The sequence below is a fragment of the Convolutriloba macropyga genome, chromosome 11 (genome assembly GCF_964194025.1).
Source record: "Convolutriloba macropyga chromosome 11, txConMacr16.3, whole genome shotgun sequence".
NCBI classification, from domain to species: domain Eukaryota; kingdom Metazoa; phylum Xenacoelomorpha; order Acoela; family Convolutidae; genus Convolutriloba; species Convolutriloba macropyga.
The window spans coordinates 26,179,301-26,197,478 of NC_134478.1; the positions used below are offsets into that span (position 1 = coordinate 26,179,301).

At 33.2% G+C, this 18,178-nt stretch overlaps 1 protein-coding gene across 2 annotated transcripts in view; it reads left to right on the forward strand.

Moving 5' to 3' along the window:
• The window catches only part of LOC142349256 (perivitellin-2 67 kDa subunit-like), a 38,718-nt gene extending 37,076 nt beyond the window's left edge, over positions 1-1,642 (forward strand). Inside the window, exons 8-9 of one of the 2 annotated variants that reach the window (XM_075400697.1) lie at positions 136-421; positions 1,247-1,642. In XM_075400697.1, the coding sequence (XP_075256812.1) occupies positions 136-421; positions 1,247-1,421 (461 nt within the window). In that variant the 3' untranslated portion in view covers positions 1,422-1,642. The remainder of the gene's footprint in view (positions 1-135; positions 422-1,246) is intronic. The other variant, XM_075400698.1, reaches the window with a different exon arrangement.
• The last annotated feature ends 16,536 nt before the right edge of the window (positions 1,643-18,178 follow it).

The following is an 18,178-nucleotide window of genomic DNA, read 5'->3' on the forward strand; positions in this document are numbered from 1 at the left end:
TCGAAGTAAATTAATAGCAAAATACTTGTACAAAAATACAACGAGCGGCAACTGGGACTCTAATTATGAATTGAAGTGATGTTAAATTTTTGCGCTGAGTTGTAAGTTGTTTGAAAAGAAACAGTGTGATAAAAGTATTGACACTTGTTGACGAGGGATCGGATGTGTTGTGGACGGATGATGACAAGTGGTTCCGAGAGACCAAGTTCTGCTTCAAATACTTCCCAACTGGAGTCGAGTTCCAGTGTGGCAACGGGAGCTACACTGAGTTGTGTGTGGGTCTGAATGAGTTCACGCCCTACTACCATGATCACTCTGACAGCAGAAGAGGGGGGTGTGAGCTGGCATGGAAGTTGCAACATCCCACTGTGGATTCCCCCCATGTTCCCTCTTGGTTCAGCAGCACTCGTCTCTGTCACAGGTTATCATGCAAGACCGTCCAGGTTCATGTCCTAGACCATAGTTCATTTTTTATAAGAAAATTAGTAACATTTTGTTTTATAAAAACATAAAAAATGGCAAAAATTTGAAAAACTTTCAATATTTTTTTAAAATCTCAAATGATAAATTTGAAAAATGGCAAAATTTGAAAAATTTTCAATATTTTTCTATCTACACATTACTCATCACACTATTGTCATGATACAAGAGGTCACTCTTTTTTTTCTTTTTCATTATTTCATTCAGTTTTAAGACAGAAAATATGCTATCGTTGGAACTAGAATAGTTGTTGTTCAGTATTATTAAATTCGTCGATTTTTTTTCATTTTTTTGCTGTGTTTTCGGTGTTTAGATCAGCAAAGGTGGAATATAACATAGAACAATATTGTCCCAATTAAATTTTCAATGCACGGTTGCGCTAAGTTATCGTGCTTGCTGGCTTTTTCTTTAGAAGGTTTTTCTATTTTCAAATACTTATTTGTACCATATTGTATTGTGTTGTGATCTTTTGTTGTTTGTGCTGTTAAGAACATTGATTTTTTCTTTCGTCGTTGAACACCTTTATGCATGAATGATGCATGAATTTGCGTTGGATGACGTAATTTAAAGCGACTGTTTGATTTGAAAGTTATGCGCGGTTTAGGATCAACTAATTAAAGCTCGGTAAATATTTGGCTTCAAATCTTATTATATGCCATTCTGCTCTACGCCCGTTCGGCTCTACCGGCGTCCAGCGCTAAAATGAAAGAAACAAAACACCTGTAAATATTTGTGAAAGAAATCCAGGTTTGTTTGTGAAATCCAGGTCTCAGGTGTTCAGTCGGGCAGTGTTCAAAGGAACCCGTCTGTCACAGTGGGAGACGAAATGTGCCCGGGTGAGTGAGTTCACACCTCCCTTCTCAGACGGGTCCATGTTCAGGATCTACCTTCACTACAGGGAGAACTACATCCAGTGGGCTATCACTTCACCCCACTATTAGAATAAGGACAGAATTACAACACATGCCATTCAACTTATCAAAACAATACAAAAAAACAAATATTTGAAACCTAAGTTTTAGGCGCTGAACAAATTGCTTCTACCATTAACAGAACATGAAATATGTTTGATTTGAAACTTCATAAATTATAAACTATAATTTATCATAGCTTTTCTTTATTAAGGATCCTATTTTTGAAACTTGGGTAATCCTTCAATTGGATTTTATTTCAAAATATTAGTTAAATTAATGGTTGCAAAGGTTTACAATAATCAAAAGAATTAGAATTCATCCTTGCTTCGTTCTGAACCTAAATTTGACGTCCAGTTACAAAAGTAATGTAGATGGCAAGTAAAGGATGGCAAAAAAGGTTTTGACAGACTGGTGTCGCTCATCCTCAAATATTGTCCCAGAAACAACAATCTACAGCCACAGAAGCAATCAATATTGATCATAGTAACGTTTTGGAGTCTCGTGTGTTTCAATTGATGGATCAACGTAAAGTTTATAGAAACTCAGAAAATCATTAAATGATGCCAAAAGTTGCGGTCTCTCCTTCACCAGATTGATGGTTAGATCCATGTTTGTTTGCAGAGAAAATATGCCAAGTGTAAAAGGACAATACAGTGGACCAGTCAAACGGCAAGAGTACGGAAGTTGTTTTTCATTGATCTTTTCCTTTTTGAAAATTGGTATTTCAATAAGAAAGGTAATATATTTTATTTTATGTTGCTCTGAGCCTTTTTTCTTGTCATATTGACAATATTTGTCTTTGATTTTTTTCCTTAATTGATCTTTACCAAAACTTTTCATCATTAATGATCCTATTTTCGAAACTTGGGTTATCCTTCAATTGGTTTGTTTTTCAAAATTTTAATTGAATTAATGATTGCAAAGGAAATATCCGACGGTAAGCAAAAGAACTAGAATGCATCATTGCGTCGTTCTGATCTTGATTTTAAAGGTCAGTTACAAAAGTAAAGTAGAGGCACTATTTACGTAGAACGCGATGCGCCAGATGGCAAAAATGTTTTGACGAAGTGATGTCAATCATCCTCAAATATGGTCCCAGAAACAACGATCTACAGCCACAGAAGCAATCAGTATTGATCATAGTTACGTTTGGAGTCTCATGTGTTTCAATTGATGGATCAACGTAAAGTTTATAGAAACTCAGAAAATCATTAAATGATACCAAAAGTTGCGGTCTCTCTTTCACCAGATTGATGGTTAGATCCATGTCTGTTTGCAGAGAAAATATGCCAGCGCAAAATTATAATACAATGGATGCGACCAACGGAATAACTGCTGAAGTTTATGGATTTTTTTTCATTGACCTCTTCCTTATTTAAAATTGGTATTTCAACGAGAAAGGTAAAATATTTTGTTTTATGCTGCTCTCAAGCACCTGAGCCTTTTTTTCTTGCCATTTTGACAATATTTTTCTTTGATCGTTTTCCTCAATTGATCTTTACCAAAAATCAAAACAATTAGAATGGTTTGCGCTAGTTTTGTGTTTTTTTTCCTGCTGAGTTTGACGCCAATGAAATCTTTCGGTTTCTCAAAAAGAGATTGCGTGGGTTGGCGTCATTTTTTGGTTGCAGAAAAGATTAAATTCAAAAGCATAGATTAATGAGTACGTAGAATTTTTTTTTCAGGATGAATTATAGGAAAAAAGTTCATAATAAAAGAAAATTAGTTACTCAGAGTATCATGACGCATGGATTGAAATCCTTGAGACCTTTTCCAATACATCTTCACGACACTCACTAGGGTGTTTCATTTTTGCTTTTACGCACGAATGTTTTCGCTTAAATATTTTAAGAATAAAAGTTGCCAATGTCCAACAAATCATCAGGCTAATCGTTCCGGAAATAATATTTGACAGAAAAATGCTAAAACTGGAAAACAACAGATAACTGCTTACAAACAGGCAAACAAAAAACAACAAAATAGGTTCGATTACCGGGAAACCAGGTACAATCCCTCTTTTAATAACCGTATTACGAAAGTTTTAACAACTTTCAATTCAGTCAAAGACTTCAATGATGGCTGACAGGAGAATATAAATTCGCTTTAAAAGCCTGATCTTGAAACAGTCAAAAGATTCTAAAAGAAAAGCGATTGTCTTTAGTGGCCCCATCCTGATACGCGCTATCTACTGAAGCGGTCTACTTGCCCAATTGTTGAGCTACTTAAATAAGATTGAATTGCGTTGTGGAGTTTCTGTTTTTTCCTTTGAAGCAGTTCTGATAGAGCTTTTTGCACTAAAACCTAAACTCCTCCAGACAGTAAAAAAATGAAAAATGCAGATACCTGCTTACTACCAGACAAAAAACAACTAAATGAAATGGCACCTTTGTTGACAAAAATGAATAAAAAACACTAGATTGATGTTTAGATTCAAGTTTGTTTGCAGCAGAGAAAATATACCAAGCGTAAAAGGACAATACAGTGTACCAGCCAAACAGCAAAAGTAAGGAAGTTTATGAACTGTTTTTCATTGATCTTTTCCTTATTGAAAGTTGGTCTTTTAATAGGAAAGGTACTATATTTTGTTCTAAGTTGCAATTGACAATATTTTTTCGTTGAATTTTTTTCTTAATTCATCTTTATCAAAGCTTTTCATCATTAAAGCTTCTATTTCCGAAGCTTGGGTTATCCTTCAACTGGAGTTTTTCAAAATATTTGCTATTTTATGGTTGAAAAGAAAATATCTGACGTTAATAAAAAAATAAGAAAGCATCAATGTTGAATTTAACGTTCAGTTACAAAAGTAATGTAGACGTATTCTTTACGTAGAACGCTATGCGCCAGATGGCAAAAAAATTGACGAAGTGATGTCAATCATCCTCAAATGTGCAAGCCTCAGAAACTGTCAGAAATGATAAAAAACTTTCGGGAGTTTCATGTGTTTCAATTGATGGAACAGCGTAAAATTTATTGAAACTCATGAATTCTCTAAATGACGCCAAAAGTTTTTTTCTCGCCTGCACTAGATTCTTGGTTAGATTCATGTTTGTTTGCAGAGAAATTACGCCAAGTGTGAAGAGACAATACAGTGGACCAGCAACAAGGCAGAGGTTTATGAATTGTTTTTCATTGATCTTTTCCTTTTAAAATTGGTATTTTAATAGGAAAGGTACTATTTTTTGTTTCATGTTGCACTGAAGCACCTGAACCATTTTTGTCATACTTGACAAAATTTTCTTGTTAAATTTTTCCTTAATTGATTTTTATGAGATCTTTTCATCAATAAAATTTCTATTTTTGAAGCTTGGGTTATCCTTCAATTGGATTTATTTATTTGCCGCTGTGTGGTCTGTACAACCATTGTTCACTAGCATGCCTGCTGTCTTCCATTAGGAATGAGCTGGCCAATATTAGCCATCTGGAAATGAGTCACGTTTGCCTCCACTTCTTTGTCTCTCGCATGAGCTCTCTAGGTGATCCTTCTAACCGCATGGGTGGTTCTGTTCTCCTGGGTCCCTTCCTGAAGTCACGTTTCATTGATAGTGCACCCGAGCCACTTTTTCCCTTGTGCTTCTGGGCTGTGCTCTCGCGGAAGTTCTTGAACCTTTTGTAGCCTTTTCCTCAACTCTGTGAAGTTTGTTCCGGTTGAAGCTTTCCTGTATAACAGAACTTTCTCACCTCATTGGCAGGCCATTGAGGACGAATGCGTTGAAAAGGTTTGCTGATATTGATCCCCCTGCTCCTTGTAGTCATGTGAGCAGCTCCTGTCCTCTGATGAACGGGCTGTCCAACTGTCTCTTAACTCTCAAAATCCTCGAAGGCGATTGAGCCAGCTGTGCCACCAAAGTCGCCATTGGCGGTGTTTCACACTCTTAAACTTCTCTTGCAAAAACTTCCAAGCCGTTGCTCAATCTCCTATGCCGTCATCTCCCACAGTGACATGCTTCATCAGCATGAATGTTGTTGCATCTAGAGTCAGTGCCAGATGAGACCACATCATGTTTCGCTTCTCCTTGATGTCAGCAACTTCCTTCGCATTTGTATCCTTTAGCACCTTGTAGTTCTTCTTCGCATCATTGCCTGCCCATTGGCCAGGCTCAATGGGTTGCTCCTCGGTTCCCAGTATTTATTTGTAGAGCCCCTTTTTATGCGTCATCACCACAAATCTTGCGCTCCAGATTGAAAAGTCATGTGCCCTTTCTTTTTAGGTCAGCAGCTTCAGTGTCTGTTGATCCATCGTACAATGAGCAGGAAAATAGTTGTGAAACCAAAAAAGTATTAAGCAAAAAATGATTATGACTGTCGTCAACAAATTATTTTTGTTTTAGAAATCAAATTTAACAGAGTAATGAAGTAGATTCTCAAAAACAGAGAATAGCCAAAACATATTTTACAGTAGAGTTGAGAGAATTAGAGGAGAGATCTGATAAATAGATCAAGTTGGTGATTTGGTTTTTGGAATAAAAATGACCCAAAAGTCAGCTGTAAATATACCCATTATAAATGCGAAAAAGTTAAGATACAAAACTTATCTTAGAACCAAAATTAATAGTGAGGCTCGCAACAGTTACCCAAAATGGTTTACTTCTGCGAAAATTTCTAGAAATCAGTCGCAAGTGATACCATATATAGAATGCATTTGTACTTTTCTAAGATTTCTTTCACACTTCCGGTGGCATCACAATCTTTCAATATGTGGTGAAAGTTTTACATCACATAATCTAACTCTACTAATAACTTTATCTAGAATCGCCAACTTGATTCGAGTATTGATTCACAGCATCATTTCTCGAAGAATTATTTATATCAATTGGGTGACTTGAATGAATTTTGAATGACTAGTTGAATGATGACTTGAATGATTAGTTAAATTTTCTAATCCTAACTAAGCTAATGACTTTAGTTAGGATGAATCAAAATTCCATCATCCTCAGACCATCATTAGTTTTTTTAGGCGCTTTTTGATGGTTTTACATTTGTCCACATCTTTGTTCTTCCTAAGCTCAAGTTTTCATGCTTTTTTAATCGCTATTTGCACTTCATAAATATTGATGTTTTCAGTTATATATTTATCCTAGTTGAAGTCAATTCTAAAATTATTGCTGGTTAATGGAATAACCCAATGCCCGAATAGAATTTATTGAGTATTCCGTTGATTCATGTTATTGTTTGATTATTTGAACATAGTCAGCTTTGCATAACAACGTTTTTATCTGCAGCTGTGTTGCATCTAAATCTTTTGAAAGTGGAGCGGCAGTTGCTATCAGTAGCCTGTCATTAATTTTCTGTCGTTTACATCATTAGAGCATTCTGCACCACTTTCCCCCTATATAGTATTTAACATCTTTTGCGTGAGAACATTTTACAACTTTTTAACATTCAAGAGGTCTAAGAAGTCGTTTTCCGCATAACCAGTGTTGCTTTGTAGGTGCATTTTTGTGTTGTGACAGAATACTGACTTTGAACATGATCCAAGCAAGCGTCTGTAAACCTTCTGATCCACTTCTTAGTCTCTGTTCTATGCTGTTAGAAGTTTGAATCAGCTGCAGTCCTTGAGGGGTCCTTGAGCTGCAGGCGCTTGGATGTGGAATATTGTCTCCAGTGCTCTCTTGACATTGGTGATTACTGTCATGCCTTTTGATGGTGCTATGGTGTCGTCAAGAGAGGCCAAAATGAAGGTATGACCTTTCTTCTCTGCTCTGGTGAACAGGAAATGCTTCTGGTGAATCCCGGTCTCAGTTTCTCAGTTGGAAGCTCACCAATTCCTTGTACCAGTTGTTAGCAGCCTGTCTCACACAGTAAATTGATTTAACCAATGGGTATACTTACTTCTCTCTATCTGATTTTCGCTTCGCAGACTCCTTTGACTGTTCCACATACTCTTTTTGTGAGTGCAGAAAAACCCTCTTGACATCAAACTGTTGCATCACATGGCTCTGCTTTGCGGATAGTAGAAGTGGAATCCGGAATGTCTCTGGCTTACAGTTAGGCGCAAAATTGTCAAAATAGTCCAGTTCTTCCACTTGTTGGAAGTCTTTTGCCACATTGCGTGTTTATTATCTGTAGATTTAGCAGCTGGGTCCGGATAGCACTTTGTAGACCCATTTGACCGGTGTGACGTTCGTTTCTGTGGTTGATCCCACTAGGTCCCAAGTCTCGTTCTCTTGGAGTGACTGGATGTTATCCGTCATACTTCAAAAAATTCTTCATCTCCTTCCTGCTGCACTAAATTTTTCATCTTGTGCTGATTCCTCAACATATGAAGCATGTCGTATCACTGCCCTAATGTGAGTCTTCACGCTCACTGCTTCGTGCCAGTCCTTTTTTGTTGCAGTTGATGTGCACTAACTCTCTTTGCTGCCATGGGCCTTATGACCAACAGCTGCATGCAAGATCGCAGGTTGCTGTGACACCTCATCCAGTAGGTCAGACATCTGTGTGTTGTCAGAGTTCAATCCCACTTCAGACTCCTATATGATGACATCTCGAACTGCCATCACTTTGATTGCGCTGGGTATGGACACAATGTTTTCATTTGCACCCTCAATCTAACCCACAAAGTCTCCTTCCAGTGCTTTGGGTTCAAGTTTGCTGACATCCCTGTCTTAATTTCTCATGAATCCTGAATGTCTCTGGCTTACAGATAGGCGCAAAATTCTCAAAATAGTCCAATACTGCAACTTGTTTGAAGCCCTTTGCCACATTGCGTGTTTATTATCTGTAGATATGACAGCTGGTTCCCTATAACACTTTGTAGACCCATTTGCCCGGTATGGCGTTCTTTTTGTGGGTAATAGCACTAGATCGCAAGTCTCGTTGTCTTGGAGTGACTTGATCTCGTCCTTCATTGGCCGGTGCCATTGTTCTCAATCGGTATGACGTTACGGAATGATGTGGCTTTGTTGAGTGTTTTGGGTTCCGCATAGTCACTCTCAGTCGCTGCAAGATGGGATGATTTCTCCAAAAAATGCGGAACACTCCTTGCTCCTGTCCTTCGTCTGGGCTCTGCCCTGTCCAATTGCTCCAGTGCAAGTTAGTATTTAGTAATTAGTAGTTAGTAGTTAGTAGTTTTTATTTAGTAGTTAGTAGTTAGTAGTGAGTAGTTAGTAGTTAGTAGATTGTAGTTAGAATTTAGTAGTTAGTAGTTAATAGTAAGTAGTTAGTAGTTAGTAGTTAGTAGTTAGTAGATTGTAGAAAGTAGTTAGTAGTTAGTAGTTAGTAGCTAATAGTTAGTAGTTAGTAGTTAGTATTTTTTAGTTAGTAGTTAGTAGATCGTAGTTAATAGTTAGTAGTGATTAGTTACTAAACAGTAGTTAGAAATTAGTAGTTAGTAGATATTAGTTAGTAGTTAGTAGTTAGTAGTTAGTAGTTGGTAGTTAGTAGTTGGTAGTTGGTAGATAGTAGTTAGTAGTTAGTAGTTGGTAGTTAGTAGTTAGTATTTAGTAGATAGTAGTTAGTAGTTAGTAGTTTGTAGTTTGTAGTTAGTAGTTAATAGTTAGCAGTTAGTAGTTACTGGTTTGTAGTTAGTAGTTATTAGTTATGGTTAGTAGTTAGTAGTTAGTAGTTACTGGTTAGTAGTTAGTAGTTAGTAGTTATTAGTTATGGTTAGTAGTTAGTAGTTAGTAGTTGGTAGTTAGTAGTTAGTAGTTAGTAGTTAGTAGTTGGTAGTTAGTAGTTAGTAGTTAGTAGATTGTAGTAAGTAGTCAGTAGTTAGTAGTTAGTAGCTAGTAGTTAGTAGTTAGTAGTTACTATTTAGTAGTTTGTAGTTAGTAGATAGTAGTTAATAATTAGTAGTGATTAGTTACTAAACAGTAGTTAGAAATTAGTAGTTAGTAGATATTAGTTAGTAGTTAGTAGTTAGTAGTTGTTAGTTAGTAGTTAGTAGTTAGTAGTTGGTAGTTAGAAGTTAGTAGTTAGTAGTTAGTAGTTAGTAGTTAGTAGTTAGTAGTTAGTAGTTAGTAGTTACTAGTTAGTAGTTATTAGTTAGTAGTCAGTAGTTAGTAGCCAGTAGTTAGTAGTTAGAGTTGGTAGTTAGTAGTTAGTAGTTAGTAGGTAGTAGTTAGTAGTTAGTAGTTAGTAGTTAGTAGTTACTATTTAGTACTTTGTAGTTAGTAGATAGTAGTTAATAATTAGTAGTGATTAGTTACTAAACAGTAGTTAGAAATTAGTAGTTAGTAGATATTAGTTAGTAGTTAGTAGTTAGTAGTTGTTAGTTAGTAGTTAGTAGTTAGTAGTTGGTAGTTAGTAGTTAGTAGTTAGTAGTTAGTAGTTAGTAGTTAGTAGTTAGTAGTTAGTAGTTAGTAGTTACTAGTTAGTAGTTATTAGTTAGTAGTCAGTAGTTAGTAGCCAGTAGTTAGTAGTTAGAGTTGGTAGTTAGTAGTTAGTAGTTAGTAGGTAGTAGTTAGTAGTTAGTAGCTAGTAGTTAGTAGTTAATAGTTACTATTTAGTAGTTTGTAGTTAGTAGATAGTAGTTAATAATTAGTAGTGATTAGTTACTAAACAGTAGTTAGAAATTAGTAGTTAGTAGATATTAGTTAGTAGTTAGTAGTTAGTAGTTGTTAGTTAGTAGTTAGTAGTTAGTAGTTGGTAGTTAGTAGTTAGTAGTTAGTAGTTAGTAGTTAGTAGTTAGTAGTTAGTAGTTAGTAGTTAGTAGTTATTAGTTATGGTTAGTTGTTAGTAGTTAGTAGTTACTGGTTAGTAGTTAGTAGTTAGTAGTTATTAGTTATGGTTAGTAGTTAGTAGTTAGTAGTTGGTAGTTAGTAGTTAGTTGTTAGTAGTTAGTAGTTGGTAGTTAGTAGTTAGTAGCTAATAGTTAGTAGTTAGTAGTTATTATTTGTTAGTTAGTAGTTAGTAGATCGTAGTTAATAGTTAGTAGTGATTAGTTACTAAACAGTAGTTAGAAATTAGTAGTTAGTAGATATTAGTTAGTAGTTAGTAGTTAGTAGTTAGTAGTTGGTAGTTAGTAGTTAGTAGTTGGTAGATAGTAGTTAGTAGTTAGTAGTTGGTAGTTAGTAGTTAGTATTTAGTAGATAGTAGTTAGTAGTTAGTAGTTTGTAGTTTGTAGTTAGTAGTTAATAGTTAGCAGTTAGTAGTTACTGGTTTGTAGTTAGTAGTTATTAGTTATGGTTAGTAGTTAGTAGTTAGTAGTTACTGGTTAGTAGTTAGTAGTTAGTAGTTATTAGTTATGGTTAGTAGTTAGTAGTTAGTAGTTGGTAGTTAGTAGTTAGTAGTTAGTAGTTGGTAGTTAGTAGTTAGTAGTTAGTAGATTGTAGTAAGTAGTCAGTAGTTAGTAGTTAGTAGCTAGTAGTTAGTAGTTAGTAGTTACTATTTAGTAGTTTGTAGTTAGTAGATAGTAGTTAATAATTAGTAGTGATTAGTTACTAAACAGTAGTTAGAAATTAGTAGTTAGTAGATATTAGTTAGTAGTTAGTAGTTAGTAGTTCTTAGTTAGTAGTTAGTAGTTAGTAGTTGGTAGTTAGTAGTTAGTAGTTAGTAGTTAGTAGTTAGTAGTTAGTAGTTAGTAGTTAGTAGTTAGTAGTTACTAGTTAGTAGTTATTAGTTAGTAGTCAGTAGTTAGTAGCCAGTAGTTAGTAGTTAGAGTTGGTAGTTAGTAGTTAGTAGTTAGTAGGTAGTAGTTAGTAGTTAGTAGTTAGTAGTTAGTTGTTACTATTTAGTAGTTTGTAGTTAGTAGATAGTAGTTAATAATTAGTAGTGATTAGTTACTAAACAGTAGTTAGAAATTAGTAGTTAGTAGATATTAGTTAGTAGTTAGTAGTTAGTAGTTGTTAGTTAGTAGTTAGTAGTTAGTAGTTGGTAGTTAGTAGTTAGTAGTTAGTAGTTAGTAGTTAGTAGTTAGTAGTTAGTAGTTAGTAAATAGTAGTTACTAGTTAGTAGTTATTAGTTAGTAGTCAGTAGTTAGTAGCCAGTAGTTAGTAGTTAGAGTTGGTAGTTAGTAGTTAGTAGTTAGTAGGTAGTAGTTAGTAGTTAGTAGCTAGTAGTTAGTAGTTAGTAGTTACTATTTAGTAGTTTGTAGTTAGTAGATAGTAGTTAATAATTAGTAGTGATTAGTTACTAAACAGTAGTTAGAAATTAGTAGTTAGTAGTTAGTAGTTAGTAGTTGTTAGTTAGTAGTTAGTAGTTAGTAGTTGGTAGTTAGTAGTTAGTAGTTAGTAGTTAGTAGTTAGTAGTTAGTAGTTAGTAGTTAGTAGTTAGTAGTTAGTAGTTAGTAGTTACTAGTTAGTAGTTATTAGTTAGTAGTCAGTAGTTAGTAGCCAGTAGTTAGTAGTTAGAGTTGGTAGTTAGTAGTTAGTAGTTAGTAGATGGTAGTTAGTAGCTAGTAGTTAGTAGTTAGTAGTTATTAGTTATGGTTAGTAGTTAGTAGTTAGTAGTTACTGGTTAGTAGTTAGATGTTAGTAGTTATTAGTTATGGTTAGTAGTTAGTAGTTAGTAGTTGGTAGTTAGTAGTTAGTAGTTAGTAGTTAGTAGTTGGTAGTTAGTAGTTAGTGGTTAGTAGATTGTAGTAAGTAGTCAGTAGTTAGTAGTTAGTAGCTAGTAGTTAGTAGTTAGTAGTTACTATTTAGTAGTTTGTAGTTAGTAGATAGTAGTTAATAATTAGTAGTCATTAGTTACTAAACAGTAGTTAGAAATTAGTAGTTAGTAGATATTAGTTAGTAGTTAGTAGTTAGCAGTTGTTAGTTAGTAGTTAGTAGTTAGTAGTTGGTAGTTAGTAGTTAGTAGTTAGTAGTTAGTAGTTAGTAGTTAGTAGTTAGTAGTTAGTAGTTACTAGTTAGTAGTTGGTAGTTAGTAGTTAGTATTTAGTAGTTAGTAGTAAGTAGTTAGTAGTTAGTAGTTAGTAGAAAGTAGATTGTAGTAAGTAGTTAGTAGTTAGTAGTTAGTAGCCAGTAGTTAGTAGTTAGTAGTTGGTAGATAGTAGTTAGTAGTTGTTAGTTAGTAGTTAGTAGTTAGTAGTTGGTAGTTAGTAGTTAGTAGTTAGTAGTTGGTAGTTAGTAGTTAGTAGTTAGTATTTAGTAGTTAGTATTTAGTAGTTAGTAGTAAGTAGTTAGTAGTTAGTAGTTAGTAGAAAGTAGATTGTAGTGAGTAGTTAGTAGTTAGTAGTTAGTAGCCAGTAGTTAGTAGTTAGTAGTTGGTAGATAGTAGTTAGTAGTTAGTAGTTAGTATTTAGTAGTTAGTAGATAGTAGTTAGTAGTTAGTAGTTTGTAGTTTGTAGTTAGTAGTTAGTAGAAAGTAGATTGTAGTGAGTAGTTAGTAGTTAGTAGTTAGTAGCCAGTAGTTAGTAGTTAGTAGTTGGTAGATAGTAGTTAGTAGTTAGTAGTTAGTATTTAGTAGTTAGTAGTTGGTAGTTAGTAGTTAGTAGTTAGTATTTAGTAGTTAGTAGTAAGTAGTTAGTAGTTAGTAGTTAGTAGAAAGTAGATTGTAGTGAGTAGTTAGTAGTTAGTAGTTAGTAGCCAGTAGTTAGTAGTTAGTAGTTGGTAGATAGTAGTTAGTAGTTAGTAGTTAGTATTTAGTAGTTAGTAGATAGTAGTTAGTAGTTAGTAGTTAGTAGTTTTTAGTTAGTAGTTAATAGTTAGTAGTTGGTAGTTAGTAGTTAGTAGTTAGTATTTAGTAGTTAGTAGTAAGTAGTTAGTAGTTAGTAGTTAGTAGTTAGTAGTTGTTAGTTAGTAGTTAGTAGTTAGTAGTTGGTAGTTAGTAGTTAGTAGTTAATATTTAGTAGTTAGTAGTAAGTAGTTAGTAGTTAGTAGTTAGTAGAAAGTAGATTGTAGTGAGTAGTTAGTAGTTAGTAGTTAGTAGCCAGTAGTTAGTAGTTAGTAGTTGGTAGATAGTAGTTAGTAGTTAGTAGTTAGTATTTAGTAGTTAGTAGATAGTAGTTAGTAGTTAGTAGTTTGTAGTTTGTAGTTAGTAGTTAGTAGTTAGTAGTTACTGGTTAGTAGTTAGTAGTTATTGGTTATGGTTAGTAGTTAGTAGTTAGTAGTTATTAGTTATGGTTAGTAATTAGTAGTTAGTAGTTGGTAGTTAGTAGTTAGTAGTTAGTAGTTAGTACTTGGTAGTTAGTAGTTAGTAAGTAGTAGTTTGTAGTTTTTTTTATAGTTAGTAGTTAGTAGTTTGTAGTTACTGGTTAGTAGTTAGTAGTTGGTAGTTAGTACTTAGTAGTTAGTAGTTAGTAGTCAGTAGTTGGTAGTTAGTAGTTAGTAGTTAGTAATTAGTAGTTTGTAGTTTGTAGTTAGTAGTTAGTAGTTTGTAGTTACTGGTTAGTAGTTAGTAGTTAGTAGTTATTAGTTGTGGTTAGTAGTTAGTAGTTAGTAGTTAGTAGTTAGTAGTTTGTAGTTTGTAGTTTGTAGTTAGTAGTTAGTAGTTAGTAGTTACTGGTTAGTAGTTAGTAGTTAGTAGATTGTAGTAAGTAGTTAGCAGTTAGTAGTTAGTAGCTAGTAGTTAGTAGTTAGTAGTTATTATTTAGTAGTTAGTAGTTAGTAGATAGTAGTTAATAGTTAGTAGTGATCAGTTACTAAACAGTAGTTAGAAATTAGTAGTTAGTAGATATTAGTTAGTAGTTGTTATTAGTAGTTGGTAGTTAGTAGTTAGTAGTTAGTAATTTGGAGTTAGTAGTTGGTAGTTTGTAGTTTGTAGTTAGTAGTTAGTAGTTAGTAGTTACTGGTTAGTAGTTAGTAGTTATTGGTTATGGTTAGTAGTTAGTAGTTAGTAGTTATTAGTTATGGTTAGTAATTAGTAGTTAGTAGTTGGTAGTTAGTAGTTAGTAGTTTGTAGTTAGTACTTGGTAGTTAGTAGTTAGTAAGTAGTAGTTTGTAGTTTTTTTTATAGTTAGTAGTTAGTAGTTTGTAGTTACTGGTTAGTAGTTAGTAGTTGGTAGTTAGTAGTTAGTAGTTAGTAGTTAGTAGTCAGTAGTTGGTAGTTAGTAGTTAGTAGTTAGTAATTAGTAGTTTGTAGTTTGTAGTTAGTAGTTAGTAGTTTGTAGTTACTGGTTAGTAGTTAGTAGTTAGTAGTTATTAGTTGTGGTTAGTAGTTAGTAGTTAGTAGTTAGTAGTTAGTAGTTTGTAGTTTGTAGTTTGTAGTTAGTAGTTAGTTGTTAGTAGTTACTGGTTAGTAGTTAGTAGTTAGTAGTTAGTAGATTGTAGTAAGTAGTTAGCAGTTAGTAGTTAGTAGCTAGTAGTTAGTAGTTAGTAGTTATTATTTAGTAGTTAGTAGTTAGTAGATAGTAGTTAATAGTTAGTAGTGATCAGTTACTAAACAGTAGTTAGAGATTAGTAGTTAGTAGATATTAGTTAGTAGTTAGTATTCAGTAGTTGTTATTAGTAGTTAGTAGTTAGTAGTTGGTAGTTAGTAGTTAGTAGTTAGTAGTTTGTAGTTACTGGTTAGTAGTTAGTATTTAGTAGTTATTAGTTATGGTTAGTAGTTAGTAGTTAGTAGTTAGTAGTTAGTAGTTAGTAGTTAGTAGTTAGTAGTTTGTAGTTTGTAGTTAGTAGTTAGTGGTTAGTAGTTACTGGTTAGTAGTTAGTAGTTAGTAGATTGTAGTAAGTAGTTAGTAGTTAGTAGTTAGTAGCTAGTAGTTAGTAGTTACTAGTTATTATTTAGTAGTTAGTAGTTAGTAGATAGTAGTTAATAGTTAGTAGTGATCAGTTACTAAACAGTAGTTAGAAATTAGTAGTTAGTAGATATTAGTTAGTAATTGTTATTAGTAGTTGGTAGTTAGTAGTTAGTAGTTAGTAATTAGGAGTTAGTAGTTGGTAGTTAGTAGTTATTAGTTAGTAGTTAGTAGTTAGTAGTTAGTATTTAGTAGTTAGTAGTAAGTAGTTAGTAGTTTGTAGTTAGTAGTAAGTAGATTGTAGTGAGTAGTTAGTAGTTAGTAGTTAGTAGTTAGTAGCCAGTAGTTAGTAGTTATTATTTAGTAGTTAGTAGTTAGTAGATAGTAGTTAATAGTTAGTAATGATTAGTTACTAAACAGTAGTTAGAGATTAGTAGTTAGTAGATATTAGTTAGTAGTTAGTATTCAGTAGTTGTTATTAGTAGTTAGTAGTTAGTAGTTGGTAGTTAGTAGTTAGTAGTTAGTAGTTTGTAGTTACTGGTTAGTAGTTAGTATTTAGTAGTTATTAGTTATGGTTAGTAGTTAGTAGTTAGTAGTTAGTAGTTAGTAGTTAGTAGTTAGTAGTTAGTAGTTTGTAGTTTGTAGTTAGTAGTTAGTGGTTAGTAGTTACTGGTTAGTAGTTAGTAGTTAGTAGATTGTAGTAAGTAGTTAGTAGTTAGTAGTTAGTAGCTAGTAGTTAGTAGTTACTAGTTATTATTTAGTAGTTAGTAGTTAGTAGATAGTAGTTAATAGTTAGTAGTGATCAGTTACTAAACAGTAGTTAGAAATTAGTAGTTAGTAGATATTAGTTAGTAGTTGTTATTAGTAGTTGGTAGTTAGTAGTTAGTAGTTAGTAATTAGGAGTTAGTAGTTGGTAGTTAGTAGTTATTAGTTAGTAGTTAGTAGTTAGTATTTAGTAGTTAGTAGTAAGTAGTTAGTAGTTTGTAGTTAGTAGTAAGTAGATTGTAGTGAGTAGTTAGTAGTTAGTAGTTAGTAGTTAGTAGCCAGTAGTTAGTAGTTAGTAGTTGGTAGATAGTAGTTAGTAGTTAGTAGTTAGTATTCAGTAGTTAGTAGTTAGTAGTTAGTAGTTAGTAGTTAGTAGTTAGTAGTTTGTAGTTAGTAGTTAGTAGTTAGTAGTTAGTAGTTACTGGTTAGTGGTTAGTAGTTAGTAGTTATTAGTTATGGTTAGTAGTTAGTAGTTAGTAGTTACTGGTTAGTAGTTAGTATTTAGTAGTTATTAGTTATGGTTAGTAGTTTATAGTTAGTAGTTGGTAGTTAGTAGTTAGTAGTTAGTAGTTGGTAGTTAGTAGTTTGTGGTTAGTAGTTAGTAGTTTGTAGTTTTTTTTATTGTTAGTAGTTAGTAGTTTGTAATTACTGGTTAGTAGTTAGTAGTTAGTAGTTAGTAGTTAGTAGTTAGTAGTTTGTAGTTATTAGTTAAGAGTTTGTAGTTACTGGTTAGTAGTTAGTAGTTAGTAGTTATTAGTTATGGTTAGTAGTTAGTAGTTAGTAGTTAGTAGTTAGTAGTTAGTAGTTAGTAGTTTGTTGTTTGTATTTATTAGTTAGTAATTAGTAGTTACTGGTTAGTAGTTCGTAGTTAGTAGTTAATAGTTATGGTTAGTAGTTAGTAGTTAGTAGTTAGTAGTTGGTATTTAGTAGTTAGTAGATAGTAGTTAGTATTTAGTAGTTAGTAGATATAAGTAAATAGTTAGTAGTTAGTAGATTGTAATAAGTAGTGAGTAGTTACTAGTTAGTAGTTAGTAGTAAATAGTTAGCAGTTGGTAGTTACTAGTTAGTAGCCAGTAGTTAGTAGTTTGTAGTTGGTAGTTAGTAGTTAGCAGTAAGTAGTTTGTAGTTACTGGTTAGTAGTTAGTAGTTAGTAATTATTAGTTATGGTTAGTAGTTAGTAGTTAGTAGTTAGTAGTTAGTAGTTAGTAGTTAGTAGTTAGTAGTTAGTAGTTAGTAGTTTGTAGTTTGTAGTTAGTAGTTAGTAGTTGGTATTTAGTAGTTAGTAGTTAGTAGTTAGAAGATATAAGTAAGTAGTTAGTAGTTATTAGTTAGTAGTTAGTAGATTGTAGTTAGTAGTTAGTAGTTAGTAGTTTGTAGTTGGTAGTTAGTAGTTAGTAGTAAGTAGTTTGTAGTTACTGGTTAGTAGTTAGTAGTTATTAGTTATTAGTTATGGTTAGTAGTTAGTAGTTAGCAGTTGGTAGTTACTAGTTAGTAGCCAGTAGTTAGTAGTTTGTAGTTGGTAGTTAGTAGTTAGTAGTAAGTAGTTTGTAGTTACTGGTTAGTAGTTAGTAGTTAGTAGTTAGTAGTTAGTAGTTATTAGTTATGGTTAGTAGTTAGTAGTTAGTAGTTAGTAGTTAGTAGTTAGTAGTTTGTAGTTTGTAGTTTGTAGTTAGTAGTTAGTAGTTAGTAGTTACTGGTTAGTAGTTAGTAGTTAGTAGTTATTAGTTATGGTTAGTAGTTAGTAGTTAGTAGTTGGTATTTAGTAGTTAGTAGTTAGTAGTTAGTAGATTGTAGTTAGTAGTTAGTAGTTAGTAGTTAGTAGTGAGTAGTAAGTAGTTCGCAGTTGGTAGTTACTAGTTAGTAGCCAGTAGTTAATAGTTTGTAGTTGGTAGTTAGTAGTTAGTAGTAATTAGTTAGTAGTTAGTAGTTAGTAGTTTGTAGATAGTAGTTAATAGTTAGTAGTGATTAGTTACTAAACAGTAGTTAGAAATTAGTAGTTAGTAGATATTAGTTAGTAGTTAGTAGTTAGTAGTTATTAGTAGTAGTAGTAGTAGTAGTAGTAGTAGTAGTAGTAGTAGTAGTAGTAGTAGTAGTAGTAGTAGTAGTAGTCGTAGTAGTAGTAGTAGTAGTAGTAGTAGTAGTAGTAGTAGTAGTAGTAGTAGTAGTAGTAGTAGTAGTAGTAGTAGTAGTAGTAGTAGTAGTAGTAATTGGGATTCGGCCAGGAGATATCTTCATCTGCTGGCACGGGGATCGTCTCCCTTTTTCTTTCGTGATGGTGAATGATGGCAAATTACACTCTCCACGTCGCACTGACAATTTCGTTGTAATTTGCGTTGAAGAAAGTCCAGAGAACACGTAGTAGTCGTTGTTTTAGGCCAGGGGGGTTATTGATGTCGATCGTTGCTGGCAGTCTGTTGACGAGGGCACCGGTACGGAAGAAAATACTCTGCTCGCTTTGGCTTTT